General features: G+C 38.2%; 1 protein-coding gene across 1 annotated transcript in view; it reads left to right on the top strand.

Annotated features, from left to right (window-relative positions):
* LOC308395405 (neuronal acetylcholine receptor subunit alpha-3-like) overlaps positions 1 to 2,243 on the top strand; it is a gene marked incomplete at its 5' end in the record, with an annotated part of 33,888 nt that extends 31,645 nt beyond the window's left edge. The window contains 2 exons of the mRNA XM_080880248.1: positions 375 to 635; positions 1,967 to 2,243. Of these exons, the coding sequence (XP_080736374.1) occupies positions 375 to 635; positions 1,967 to 2,092 (387 nt within the window). The 3' untranslated portion in view covers positions 2,093 to 2,243. The remainder of the gene's footprint in view (positions 1 to 374; positions 636 to 1,966) is intronic.
* Positions 2,244 to 14,202: the final 11,959 nt, after the last annotated feature.

Below are 14,202 nucleotides of genomic sequence, written 5' to 3'. Positions count from 1 at the left end.
AAAGTATAGCAGACGTGTCTGCCCGGAACGAGAGTACCAATTTGTTTATTTGGTAGTTAAATGAACTAAATAGCTTCAGTTAGTTAAGATTGAGAATGTGCAGTTTTGTCTTGTTATACAATATTTGAAATAAAAAAAGAAACAAAACACTACATTTTTGGAAATATTTGTGGGTGTTTTCTTGTTTTTTTGGTTAGTTTTTTTGTACTACTTGAACACTAAGCTTCAGTGAAAAGGAACAAGTCCTTCCTTAATATCAGTTGATGCTTGACTGCTTAGCTCACTTAAATATCTACATATGAAACAAGCCAATGTCTATTTGGAAATAAAGGAGGGCGTATAAGTTAATCTTAATTGATTATGATTCCCAACAGTTTGGAGGAGGATCACTGGAGTTTGGTGAAAGCAAGCTCTCAACTATGGAGGGCTGCACTGGAAAGAAATGCCCCTGCCCTTGCCAGCATGGGAAGGAAACCCCAGAAACCCCAGACCCTGGGAAGATGACACGTCAGCTGAGTCACCAAAGCATCAACACAGTCGTGGCCTTTTCTGTGGTGTCACCTGAGATTAAACAGGCCATCGAGAGCGTCAAGTACATTGCTGAAAACATGAGGAGCCGCAACAAGGCCAAAGAGGTGAGGCATTCTCATCATTTGTCCGTGGACAGTAAGAGTTAAACAAATCAAATAGATGTTCCTATAGCAAAACACACTCACAACAACTCACTCAGGTTTCCATTTAAGACTTATATTAACAAAATAAAAAAATGTATTTAAAAAGAAAAACATAGCATGTGCATTTCCTTTGCCCTCTTTGGGTTTCAAAGTAGTTGATAGGACAGTGGGGAAAGGGGTAACTGCTGTCATCTAAAACATCCAAGTAGAATTTTACTAAAATAAAGGTCAGCAAGGTTGCAAAATTCATATACATCAAATTTAGTTTAGCTTATCTATCCTCTTTCTGTGCACTGAGATTATAAAAGAAGTCCCAGTGTGATGAAATCTAAATCCATCATTACCATTTCTCATTGCATTTCTGATTCTTTTGTTTGTGAAAGAAGGTCTGTGCCTTGGCTCTAGCTCCAGTAAACTAAAACGGAAACATTGCTCCATCAAATAAGATTTTAACTTGCAGCTGTTTTTTGTTGGTTATTCTCACAGTATGATGTTGAATTTAACTCCAGTTTATATGCACATTGTGTTTCCATTTGACTAAAACACAGTTTGACTTTGGCTTTTCTATTTTAGTAAGCAAATACTAGGCATACATTTGTCACACAGAAGATACATTGTTCCAGTAATTCTGTACTTTATATAAATGTACAGACGTTCATGGAAAGCAAATACATAGTAAGCATCCATAATGTATTTATGCAAAACCACTCCATACTAACAAAAAAATATGCTGGCAGGGAGAGCTGTTGTATTGTTGCAGAGTGTAACCTGCTCTATAAGTTTACAACAATGTAAGTTAGAAGCAAATAATTTTAGATTTGCACTGAACAATCTCCCTCCTCTCTCTGTCAGTTATAAATAAAGTGGGTGAAATCTCCCACAAGGCAAAAAGGAGCCTTTGATATGCAAAACTCATGCCTCAATCAGCTTTGTCAAAACGCCTGTTGCTTATTTATTTATTTTTGACGTTGTGGTTTGAATGTGATTATCATAGTAATTTCTCCCTGTGTAAATTATGTATCAGTTTTCTGTTGACTTACGAGAAATTTTCAGCTGTTCTCTCTTCTATTATTTCCGTCTTCCTTTTCCCCCCACACTTTCTCTGTGTTACACTTCACCTCATTGACTCCTGTAACCTCAAACACACTGAGATATTGAATCACGTGCGTCTCTCTCACCATGCATGCCTTTTCACCTGCTTTTAAATGATCTCTGTTCATGTTTATCTCTCATTTCTAACCACTGACACTGTCTTTTTACACCTCTTATTTTGTCCCCTCCCTTACTTACAGGTGGAGGATGACTGGAAGTACGTCGCCATGGTGATTGATAGAATCTTCCTTTGGGTATTTGTGACCGTGTGCGTCCTGGGAACTATGGGCCTGTTCATCCAGCCTCTTTTTGGCTTTTTCTCATAACTGCTAGCCCGTCAGGGTCCTCAGTCACCCTGTGCATAGACCAATCTCAAACAAGTAACTAATGGACTCTCAGTTCTCTTCCGACAAATCAAAAGACAGTTTAAGTCCTAAGCACTATCTGGTATGCTGGTTTTGCTGGTTTTTTGTGTTTTTTCCCTTTGCAGCAAATAGAAATAAAGAAACAGTGAAGTCTAAAATGTTCTCGACACATAAGCTCATCTTTCATGGTAAAACAGATTTTTCTATAACTCCTTTTTTACCTCTTGACCATGTTTATTCATTTGTACTTTTAAAGTATCTTTAATACAAATATTGGACACATAATGATTTCCTGTGTAGCTAAATTTGTTAACAGCCTCAGAGACCGAGCTTTGTGGGTAAAATTCTAGCATTTGCACCCTCCTAAAAAGCAAGACCAGTCTACCTTATTACTCAGATCCATTTAGCTCTCAAAACATACATGCTAACATCTATATCGCTAAAATTGGCTCATCGGAACTGGGCTTTTCTAACCAGTGAGTGATCTTACAATCGTGACGTCCAACTTTTATAGTCCATAGGGGCAACGAAATTCACACAGCTTAATTTTGACCTATCTTTTCCTTTTGGGAAATTTTGTATACTGCTTTCATAAAATTTCTGCCTCTGGCAAAAAATAAATGTGATAAAGAAGTCAGAAACTCAGATTCATGCCTCATCCTTATTTTGCCAAAATATGTAATTGATTGTTTTTTGTATTGTAATAGATTTCTGTAACAGTCTGGCTCAGCTCAAAACTCGGCACACTGAATATTCCTTTAGGACTGGAACTCGGACATTCAGCAGATGCTTGGAACTTTGTACTTCCAGCAGAGATGATACAAAAACTGAACTTAACCCTGCAAGATTCCTCCTCTCAGCTGACTGATAACTGTCATACCCGTTACCCAGTCTGATTCATCAAGAATTCCACTGTCAGAGTCATCATGCTTGCTGCTTTTTTGTGCCATTTCCAATTACAGTTGAGACTACTGGCATGCTTGGCAGTGCTTTTACAGATAAGGGCAGGCTGTTCTTCTATTTGTAATTAGAAACCATACGTTTATAAATGTTCCACGAGGTAATTGGTTGGCCTGGTAAATATTGGATTAAATGGTATTTGATTAGTTGCTCCTGAAATAGCATTACATCTATTAATTCATGAGAGGATTCTATCATCCAATTCCATGGCGACTAATTTAATCTTCTTTTTTCTTGTCACTTTTGATTATTATGAAACACAAACGTGATGAAAGAAACATGTATCACAGAAGTTTTGATGGCTTTGACCTATGGCTAATGATATATTAATCTGAATTTTGGTTTTGCACATTGTGAGATGAATGGTATATTATTCATAAAAATCAAGATTTAATTGCTCTGGCTTTACTGCACAGCTCCATTTTTATCTCTCTCTCTATATATATATATATTTATATATGAATTGTACAGCAATATAAGCTTAATTTAATTTAATATGTTGAATTTAATTTATCCTTCTTTTTCACATCATATTATATTATATTTTAATGTACCTGAAACAGACAGCCTTTGCTGAAAGAAGCAAATATTGTTTTTGCAAAGGAGCTTTGCCATTCTTTGTCAGACTGTCTGAATTTCAAAATAAAACGAGTATTTCTTCAAATAAAAGGGGTTGCATTTAACAGAAAAGGTTTGCGATGATGCTAAAAAAAAATCTATGACTTAATTAAACCATTTTTAAAATATACACTGACTTACACTGTTGCATATGTGTGTCATTACTCTAACAAAAAGCCACCAGAGGTATAATCAAGCCCGTTGTTATGTCGTATGGAAGAGCATGTTGTTTTGTGCTATTCAGACATAATTTTAGTGTTAGGGTAAAATGCATAATTACACATGACATTGCCATATAATCATGATTATCAGAGGGTCAATCTCCCAGCTGCACATAGCAGTCATTGTTTGAATATTGCAATGAGTCAGTAATTCTATACTTAATGTTCCTTACAGAACACATTCATTTGCAGACATTTTCACAGCTGTGTTTTTTCTTCTACAACATAAAGTGAAACACCTCTTTGGGACTGTTAGCAAGAAGTGATATCCTGCCTTTTGCTCTCAGCTGGGAAGAACTGGAGAGTACTACTTAGTGCATACATTTCACGTAGCTATGACCTTTAAATAAATACATTGCAAAATAATTGTGATAATAAGTGTCATATTCTAAATTATGAAAAACCTGCTTCATATGTCAAACACATTTGGATGGTTCACCTCAGAAAATTCTGCAGTCTACACTAACCATTGCATGTTGTTTGTAATTGTCTTTTAACTTAAAACTAAAAGATAAAACGTATATTTTTTTAAAAAAATGCTTTATTGTTTAGTGATGATTATTCAATCATGATATGAGTATTTTTGTATTGTCTTTATGTTTATTGGGGTTTTTTGTAAATTAAATTATAATTAGAAAGGATTCTACAAACCCTTTCATGCTCTTTCTCCACCTCACCTATTGGACCTTCTCCTTCCCTGCTCCTCATTCCTCAACATTCCTCAACTAAAGGCTTAGTCTCCATCCCCCACATCAGACCAAAGTCTTTCAAGGACAGACCCTTCAGCACTGTTCCCCCCACTCTGTACAACATGCTTCCCTCTGAGATCCACTCTGCCCTGTCTCTGGGCATTTTTCAAAAACAGATACACTGTCATGTATTCACTGAAGCCTTTGGCCTTTGACTGTGGGGTTTTTTTTTTTTGTTTGTCTTTGTGTGTGTGTGTGTGTGTGTGTGTGTGTGTGTGTGTGTGTGTGTGTGTGTGTGTGTGTGTGTGTGTGTGTGTGTTTGTAAAGTGACCTTGGGTTCCTTGAAAAGCACTATATAAATCTGAGTTATTATTATTAATATTATTGTTATTGACAGTGCCATCATCCTTCAGGCTTTGGATTATCTCCTGGTCGTCTTTCTCCCTTTCAGTGTGACAATCTTTCTCTGTTTGTTCCTACTGGGTATCTTTCTCCTTTTCAAACTAATTATTCAGCTCTAGTCTGCAGCTAGCTCTTTTTGTAGACCACTGGTCATTTGCACTACCTATAGAGATCTAGGTGAACTCACCATGACAGGCAATATATTTTTCTGTATCCTGCATTTTAATCTTTGAAACCTCAATCTGGGTGCGCAGAGCCTCATTTACTGCCTGACTCTACTTTAGCTGCTTGGCCCACTTGTGAGAATGTAAAGAATGTGAATCTAATAGTACTATTATTGTTTTTGACATGTGTCACCTTGTGAAATGCTTGGACTGGCATTCTGCCTGGAATATTTAAGGAAGTTGTGGTAAACATGAAAATATTTGAAAGTTCTCCTGCTTATTTCAGTTATTTTCTAATATTTTCACCTAAGTATAATATAAGCGCAAACAGCCACAGTCCACTAAGAGGCAGGACCCAAGATTAAATAATGTATGTTATCAAACCCCAAGTTTCTTACTAGTCAAGTGTTTGTTATATTTGTGGAATATCTATGGTATGACTGCCCATCCTTCTAATATTACTAGAGCCTTTGTAGCTGAATGGGAGAAAACCTCAAAAGAATCGATGCTGTTAACAATGCTGATTAATGAACATGATTTTGCATTGACATGTTCAACAATCACAATAAGATATAATATTTTCCATGCACCACATTTTGTTTGTGACATATTTTAAGTCTTTTAACTAGAAAGCAGGCACAACAAGCTCTACCCTAAACTGTACTTCACCAATTTCACTGATTTTCTGCATTGCTGTACAGGAATGTGTAAAGCACAACATTTCTATATAAGCATAATGCATGAGGGAACTTGCAGCACACTCACACTAACATGCAGCCTTACAAGAGATCCTAGTGCAGTTTGACTTACTCGAGTCTCTTCTGGTGCCATCAGAGCATGAAACACATGACCGTAGTTCAGAGGTTGCAGAAGCCTCAGTGAGGCCAGCAGCTAGGGACAGAGCTCTGGGCATGCAAAGGCTTGTCTGGAACATACTGTACATAGTGAGTGGCACAAAAAGATTGAACAAATGTTTATAGAGATTAACTAAGTGCTACAGAAAAATTAAAGATTATTTGGCCGGTATATTGTTTGCATATCTATGTTAAAGACATCATCCTTAGTGTTTAGATTTGCCTACAGTCAGTCAGATGCTCGTATTATGTTGTGCAAGGCTGTTATTGTTAAAGGATCGTGACCAAGTTGGATCTAGAGTTGATCTTTTTGTACACTGTCCAGCAAAACTATGTAACAAAATACAAACGTCAACTTATTCGTCACTAAGTACTTGTTCAATAACTTTTTTTTTTTTTTTTTTTTTTTTTTTCTAAATGACATCAGAAACAGCAGTATGCGACATTATGTGATGGCAGAGCTTCAGTTCATCCTTTGTCATTTTTTTTTTTTTTTTTTTTTTTAATAAATAGGACAGGGGGAATGAATGAGAGAAAGAGGGGGAGAGAAAGAAAGAAAACCAAAGGGGAGAAGAGACGGTGAGAAGGGGGGGGGAAGAGAGAGAAAAAAAAAAAAAAGAACTCCTGGGTCACCTGTATGGAGAAAAAAAAAAAAACAAACAAAAAAAACAAACAGAGGAGACAGCAAACAACAAAGAGTAACATAATAATAGAGAAAACAAAGCACCATCACAATAAACTAGCTAGTCATAGATATCAATATTTACTAAATAATAAACGATATTGTGCAGCACGCAAGATAGACAGCGCACAGTGTGCTTTGAGGCAGCAGCCAAGAAAGCTTTAGTCCGCGTCTGTGAATACCCATGTGTGCATACCTGTGTGGATCAGCATGCTTGCATTCCAAAGGTTTCTCCATGTAATGATCTGCTAGGGAGTGTGGGGGGGCCACAGCCCCGTCCTCCAGGGTGTGAAGCGGGTATGGAGGAGATCAAAGAGAGCATGAGGGTGGGAATGGATGTTTGTGTCTGTGTGTGCCTGTATGTCTGTGTCTATATGTCAGGTTGGGTATCAGACGCCACCTCTCTGGGGACACCTCAGGCCCTCCAAGGTTTGGAGGCCTATCTCCACCCACCACCACTTCCCCTGCCGGTGGCGGACTCCCTCAGGTGTCGGTGTGTTGGTGGTTCTTTGTGTCTGGGGGTGGGCGTCCGGGTACACACCGGCTCACTCCTTGGCGGCCGCTTGTCGGGGCCTGGGGCCTGGGGCTCGCTCGGGCCCCTTTGGAGGTGGGGTGCCCCCGGCCTCTCGGCCTGGGGCTCGGTCACTCAGGCACAGCTGGGGGCCGGCGGAGCTCACGGGCGCGTCACTGCAACTCCCCCTGACTTCTGCTCCGCGGCTGCTGGGCGAGCCCTCATCTGGGACTCTCCTCAGCTCTTACTGGGACAGTGGCGCGGCTGCCCCTCTGTTGGTCTTCCATGGTCTCTTGTGTTCTGCGGGCCTCTGGATGTCTGGAGTTCAATAACTTTTCTGACAGAAAAAAAGATTTAAAAAAAACTATGTATTGTTGATAATAATCTAAATCAATCAAGAAATCAAGCAGACATTTTAATTAAACAAGCAAAATATACAAACACATGCATCCAAACAATCAAATGACTCATAGAACCACAAAGGCGATAAATGGCCAAAGGAGATAGGACAACAGCCTGAACTGCTCCCTGCGGTTGTATTCACGCAAAGTTCACTGAATTTTTTTAAATAAATGAGACAAAATGAGAGACAGGGGCAGGGCAGCTGGTGATGATGGAAACGTGGTGATATAAAGTTTTACTGCTATTGATTAACGTGATCATATTTATTTCTTCTTTTTGCATGTAAAAGAAAACATAATGCTATGTAAGGATTATAATGCGTCTTCATTTCCAAAAGTGGATGATTGGTTCAGAGAAAAATCATAGGTAAGCTTGATCTGCATTGTACTCCACACATGAGATCCATCGTTTTCCACTGTAAAAACAGATGTGCAGTAGGGCTGATATTTCAATGACTTCACATATTGAAGTAATTTCCTCACCATCCCCTTCCGTGGGCAGTGCTGCACCACTTCCACTTCTGACAACTTGCAGTTACACATTTGTATGAAGCTCACTCTATAGTATGTCAAAAAAAGGCCCCTTCCGCTTGACTTTCATTTGGGGGAAGAGTAAACGGTCACATGGAGCCAAATCTGGCCTGCAGGGTAGGTGGTTAAAAATTCTGGTTTTTAATGAACTGTGACACATCGTGGCCATGGTGAGATCACAAATCTGCACACGTAACTGCACATTTTCAGAAAGAAAATAAAGAGACTGCACTTTAAGGAATGCAGCAGTGTGCCAGTTTTAAAAATCTAACCCAATCTGACAACTTCTCAGCCTATAGGCTAGGCACATGACTTGCCACTGGTTCAAAATGTATATCTTTTAAGAAGACAGTGTTGATGAAGGTGGTGGGCAAATTTAATTTTGGTATCTTTTTATGGTTTTTATAGTCACAGTCAATTTACTTCCTTTGGAAATCTTACATATCTGTAAACACTTCTACTGAGCAGCTATTTCATCTAAATTATGTGACTTTATTTTATCACATAATTATGCCGCAGGTAACACTTCAAGCCTGTGCTTGTGTGGTTTCTCTGGATGTTAGTAACATTAAATATATGATGTTGTGCATGAAAAATAAAGGTAAAACATTGGGATTAAAGGAAATTTGAGTTGGCACATTGATCCTGTCACGGTCGTCAGTGACCCAGTGTTTTGGATATATTAAGGTTTGATTTCTGTTTTGTATTTCTAGCTCTTAGGTTTTGGTTCCTGTGCTCAGTGCTCCCTCTGTTTAGTGTCTGGTGGGTGTCTCTGTACGTGCCCTGGTCCCGCCTTTCCTGTCTAGTCATCCCTATCTTTATGTTTTTGATGTACAATATCTGTATCGTGTGTCTTAGTCTGTCTGTAAGTTCTGTCTGTGTGTTTCCTATTTTACTTTGAAGGTCCGTGTCTCAGGTTAGTGTATTATGTCTCGCTTCCCTTGTCTCGTTTAGGCCAATTAGATTCAGGTGTGTCTCCCTCCTGTGCACCACTTCCTTGTTGCCGAGTGTGTGTATTTAGTGTCCGTGTCTGCTCCTACTCATCGTTGCATCGTACCCTCATGCTGTGTGTTTCCCAGTGTCTCCCCGTATACTTAGAATTCTCCCAGTTTAGTTTTGATATTGTTTTGTATTACTTCTGAGCCTGCAATAAAGCAGTGTTTTTGAGTTCACATTTTGCCTCTGTGAAGTCTGCGTTTGGGTCCTCCTCTCCTGCCTGCACACATCGATTCATGACAGATCCAGTGTAGTTGTTTGGGTTTTGTTAGTGTGAAGCACACTAACAAACCGCCCCTCTGGTCACAAGGAACAGTTGGCAGCACAGGAAATCAAACTCGAGATTTATGTTTCATTTTCAGTCTAGGTTTGCAAATTTCATGCACGTAGTGGTGGTTCTGGGAAAATGCCAGCTTTATCAGAAGCATTATCAGAAATCAAGAATTTGTCGCAGGAGCCTCATAATCTGTTTATCAAAGAAAGAAAAACGCTTTTAGCATGATGAAAATGGTCACAATCCGGTTTGTGATCAGGTCATAGCAACACAACAACATAATAGGCAGATATGATATGATTTGATATACAGAACATGCACAAATCCTCAGTTACTGATTTTTTTGTAAGGTGTCATGCATAAGTCAGTCACTCTTTGTGGACTCTGATGCAGTGTATTGAGTCATCTAGCCGCAAAGTATCAATAACCCATGCTTTGTAGCTGGCAATATTTTCAGGTTCGGTGCCATTTGATTTCCCTATTTGCATAAAATTTGATTTAGATTTAATTCATAACAGTTTAGCTCAATGCTTAAAGGCAGAAGAAAGAGAAATGAAAAACATTAATGGAGCAGCTTAACACACTACTATGAAGTGCCTTCTACAACAGGAAGCTCTTAGTAATGGAGGTCAAATGAAATTGGGATGTCAAGCAGAGTTGGAATTACATTGTGTGGGGTGATTCATGCTCTATCTTTCAGAGGGATTTGCAAAAGGGAATGGAGCTCAATCCTAATAGGAAATATTATGATGTGTAATACAAATTTACATCCAAGTCCCTCTAGAAATTTTTTCCTTTCTGTACAGTGCTGGCACATTAAATCATGGCACGACTTACTGAAAAGCCTGGTTGTGGGAATGTATGAAGCAAAGAAACCCTGAGCTAGGTTCAATGTGGCTGGTGCAATATTCATATACATAATTAGTTTTTTATGCTGCAAACGCTGCCAAGGATTTATGATATATGTGAAAGATTTTATTTTAGGAATAGTATGCAGAGGGCAGAAGAAGCATACTCGGTAAACTGTATGAGAGAGACGATGAAAGTGTTGAAAATTATGTAAAATGCTCTAAATTTACCATTGTAATAAAACATCTTCACCAATTGTAGCACTAAATCATGTTATCTGAGGCCTTACCGCTTTGAGAGTGATTGCTCACACTGATAGTTGGGCTGGTACTGAGCATAAAACAGCTCAGTTTCAGTTTTAAGTTCATTTTCAACAGTTGATTTAATCTTGCAAATATTACAGTAATGTGGTAATAAGTTGGAGATAGAAATACTGAACTATTCTTCAGTTCAGTTCAGTTTCTTGTGTCTATAATGCACACAAACACACATGCCTGTTGTTTACATAAACATGGATTCACACAAATACATGAGATCTCTGAGATCTTGATGCAGATGAAATAAAAAAAAACATTACATTTCTATTTCTGAAGCTTCACAACACATGTTTTAAAATTGGCACTGACGTGTGTGTGGAAATCGTTCAACTTTTTTTTAGCTGCACTTATGAGGGCGTTGCTGACATTCCCTCTTTGAGAAAAGAGTTTGCTTGTGGGATACTGGAGGAGGAAAAGGGAAAAAAAGACAGAGATGTGGTCCATGGTAGCAGAGAGGTGTTCCTTTGATGGCTAGCGGAGGCAGGAAATCACAAGATTTAACGTTCGATGTTAAACTGCATAACTCTCACAGGCACACTTCAGACAGAGCAGTGGGAGGGAGATGTACAAAAACACTGTCTATTGGTGTTAGCAAAATTATATTATACTGCTGTTTCGTAACGGACAATTGCAAACCAATGAAACAGTTGTAGAGATTAAAAACTGCTGCTTCCAAATTAAGTAACTAGATAAAGTGCTTATCTTTGTTATTGTGTGATATGAAACTAAAATTCATTAGATTTCCTGAAACATGAGTTCAAATGAATGATTGTGTTATAACTCTACATCACGGTGGAGGAAATCTTCAGATTTTGTAGGCTATACAATGTGCACTTTATTTTTTTCCTTGTTGAGAAGTGACTCATTTGATTAACTAACTTGATCTATTTTGTACATTAGTGTATGTTTTAAAGATCACTATATCGTTAGCTTCATAGCATAAGTGCCTAAGTCATTGACTTAGTCAAATGACTTAGGCAATTATGCTATGAAGCTAACGATATATGTTTTATTATTTATATGGCTTTCTGTCAGCACCTGGTTACATCTGTTCTCGTGGTTTTAGTATGTTTGCTAGAGTCATGAGATAATCTGAAATCCTGATCTGAAACTTTCTGTATTGCTGGATTCCCCCTGCAGACCAACACCTCTGAGCACCTGTTTCTTTGTTTTTCTCAGTCTTATTAAGAACATGGAGAGGGTAGTTGATTATATCAGTTGGATTATGTGAGATGTTATTTTACATTTACAAATATACTCTTTCAGTAATTGTAAAATATTTTGAGTAACTGATGGCGAAATAATATGCTCATGTTACTGACTTGTAAATACTTTGCACTGTTTACACATTTGTTTCTTTCAGGCATGTTCGTTAAGTCCCATGTTGGCCATATTAGGTTTTTTAGACCAACAACTTTTTTGGTTGCTACTTGGACACAATCTTCAAGTCTTAAATAAGTTTCTCATGTGACATGAAAGAAATCTAACTCAAGCCTCTTAATTACTACACAGTAAACACTCTGATGTTTCCCACTGAAAAACCTATTGAAGTGGCTTTACTAGAGAAGTACTTTATATTTTTAGCAAAACAACCAGCAAGGCTGAAATGTTTATTAGTTTGATCTATATTTTTATTTTGGAATAATACTCACAAATGCTGTGAGTCTATGCAGAATAAACTATCCCGGGTAACAGTAAGTCCCAAAAAACTGCAGAAGAGCAAAGGGACTGCAAAAATCTCAACAATATGTCAGTCAAGCTGATTGGGTGACTGGTCTTATATAGAGGTAGGTGCAGTGGTATATGCATGGATATATACAGTGTATACAGTGAAGGCTAATGTATACTTACTTAAAAAGTCACTGATACAGTAGGCTATGTATCACTGGACATCTTGCAGTGTGAGACAGCAGACAGTCTTCCTCTTAGGCAACACAAGAAACAGCCATGAGTTTTGGGAGAAGTGCAGGATGAAATTTGTCAATGAGAAAAATAAACATCTGCCAGTACTTATACAGATGATTGCCACAAGCAGATGGGAGCTGAATCTCCAGAAGGAGATAATGCAACTGATTTAGTGTTAGGAACATTACACCAGCAAATGAGTGGGTGGTGAGAAATGGTAGAGGATTTCTTTAGATTTTGTAAGTTACAGCACTGTATAAAAGTAAAGTCAAGGTATTCCTGCACATAAATAACAATACACACCCTCAAAAAGCAATATATTTATTTACTTCAATTCACTATAATTAGCTGTCAGGGTTTGGGTATACCACCTACCAAAACACCAGTGCACCAATGATGAGTTTAAATATGTAGAGCAGAAAAGTAAGATATGAAGATTACAAAAGATTAAAATATGTACATATCAGAAGATCTGAGTAGCCTTGAATGTGGTTGATGCGTGTGTAAATATACTCTTTATTGCCAAAAGTATTCGCTCATTGTTCAGCTGCATATGAACTTGAGTATGTATATTGAAGGATGAAGTGACCCTTTGACTGTCAAACATTTTTGTCTAACTAAAGTACCTCTTAAGAAAATGTAAAAGCAACACAAGAAGACATGCAAAAACAGCCAACTACACACAAACCCACACACACCCACAAAGACAGTCACGCACACAACTAACAGGACAGGAGCTTGCAATAAGTAAAACCAAGACTGTCATTTCATCTCTAGCTCGCTGTCTCTTTTCTACAGAAGCTGTCACAAAAATATTCTAATAGAGAGACAGAGATCTGACTCAGTGCGACTCACTGTCTGCCTTCGTGGATGGTGTATACCTTGATATGTGTACGCATTTACACACACACATATGAACACAAACATACACACTCCTTCTGCTCTCCTACCACTAAAGTTGCCACAAAAATGTTCTGGATGGAGAGTTTAAGGTATGACTCAGTCAGACTCCTTCACTCTTCCTTATTTTTCTCTCTCTGCTCACTGCATTACGCACATGTATAACAAAGTGTTTATATACATATGTGTGTGTGTGTGTGTGTGTGTGTGTGTGTGTGTGTGTGTGTGTGTGTGTGTGTGTGTGTGTGTGTGTGTGTGTTCTCCTCCACACCCCTCTAGACACCCATGCAAGAAATGTTAAAGTTACATTGTAACAAATACCTTTACATCCGACTCACCTAGCCTGTATCCCTGTCACCATGTGACCTCTTTTGAAATTAATCTCTCTCTTTCTCTCTCTCTCTGTCACACACACAGACACACATACATGAATCCACACACAAAACCCCCATAATACCACCCTGAACGCTCCAGTATCTGAAACTTCTGAAGCCCTCTGGGTGGATAACTGTGGCAGCTATCAAAGAATAATGATTCACCAAGGCTCCCTTAATATATTCTTTTCTATATACTTTCCCACACACACCGTAGTACTGCATGTATGCTGAAAATAGAAAGTAGCACTTGATTTGTAGAGATTCAGACCAAGGAGTTTTGTATGATTAGTTTATCGACAGTATTGCATGTAGGGAATTCCACTTTAATATCTTGCATTAGAAGTTTTTGTTCCAGTAAGCAAACAGAGAATTTATAGTGAACACTTTGGGAAATAAACCTTGTTCGCTGTAAATCTATCT

Source organism: Rhamphochromis sp. 'chilingali', assembly GCF_963969265.1.
Source record: "Rhamphochromis sp. 'chilingali' genome assembly, chromosome: 4".
NCBI classification, from domain to species: Eukaryota; Metazoa; Chordata; class Actinopteri; order Cichliformes; family Cichlidae; genus Rhamphochromis; species Rhamphochromis sp. 'chilingali'.
The sequence above is the reverse complement of the archived record's forward strand: the minus strand, read 5'-3'. Positions and strand labels throughout refer to the sequence as shown.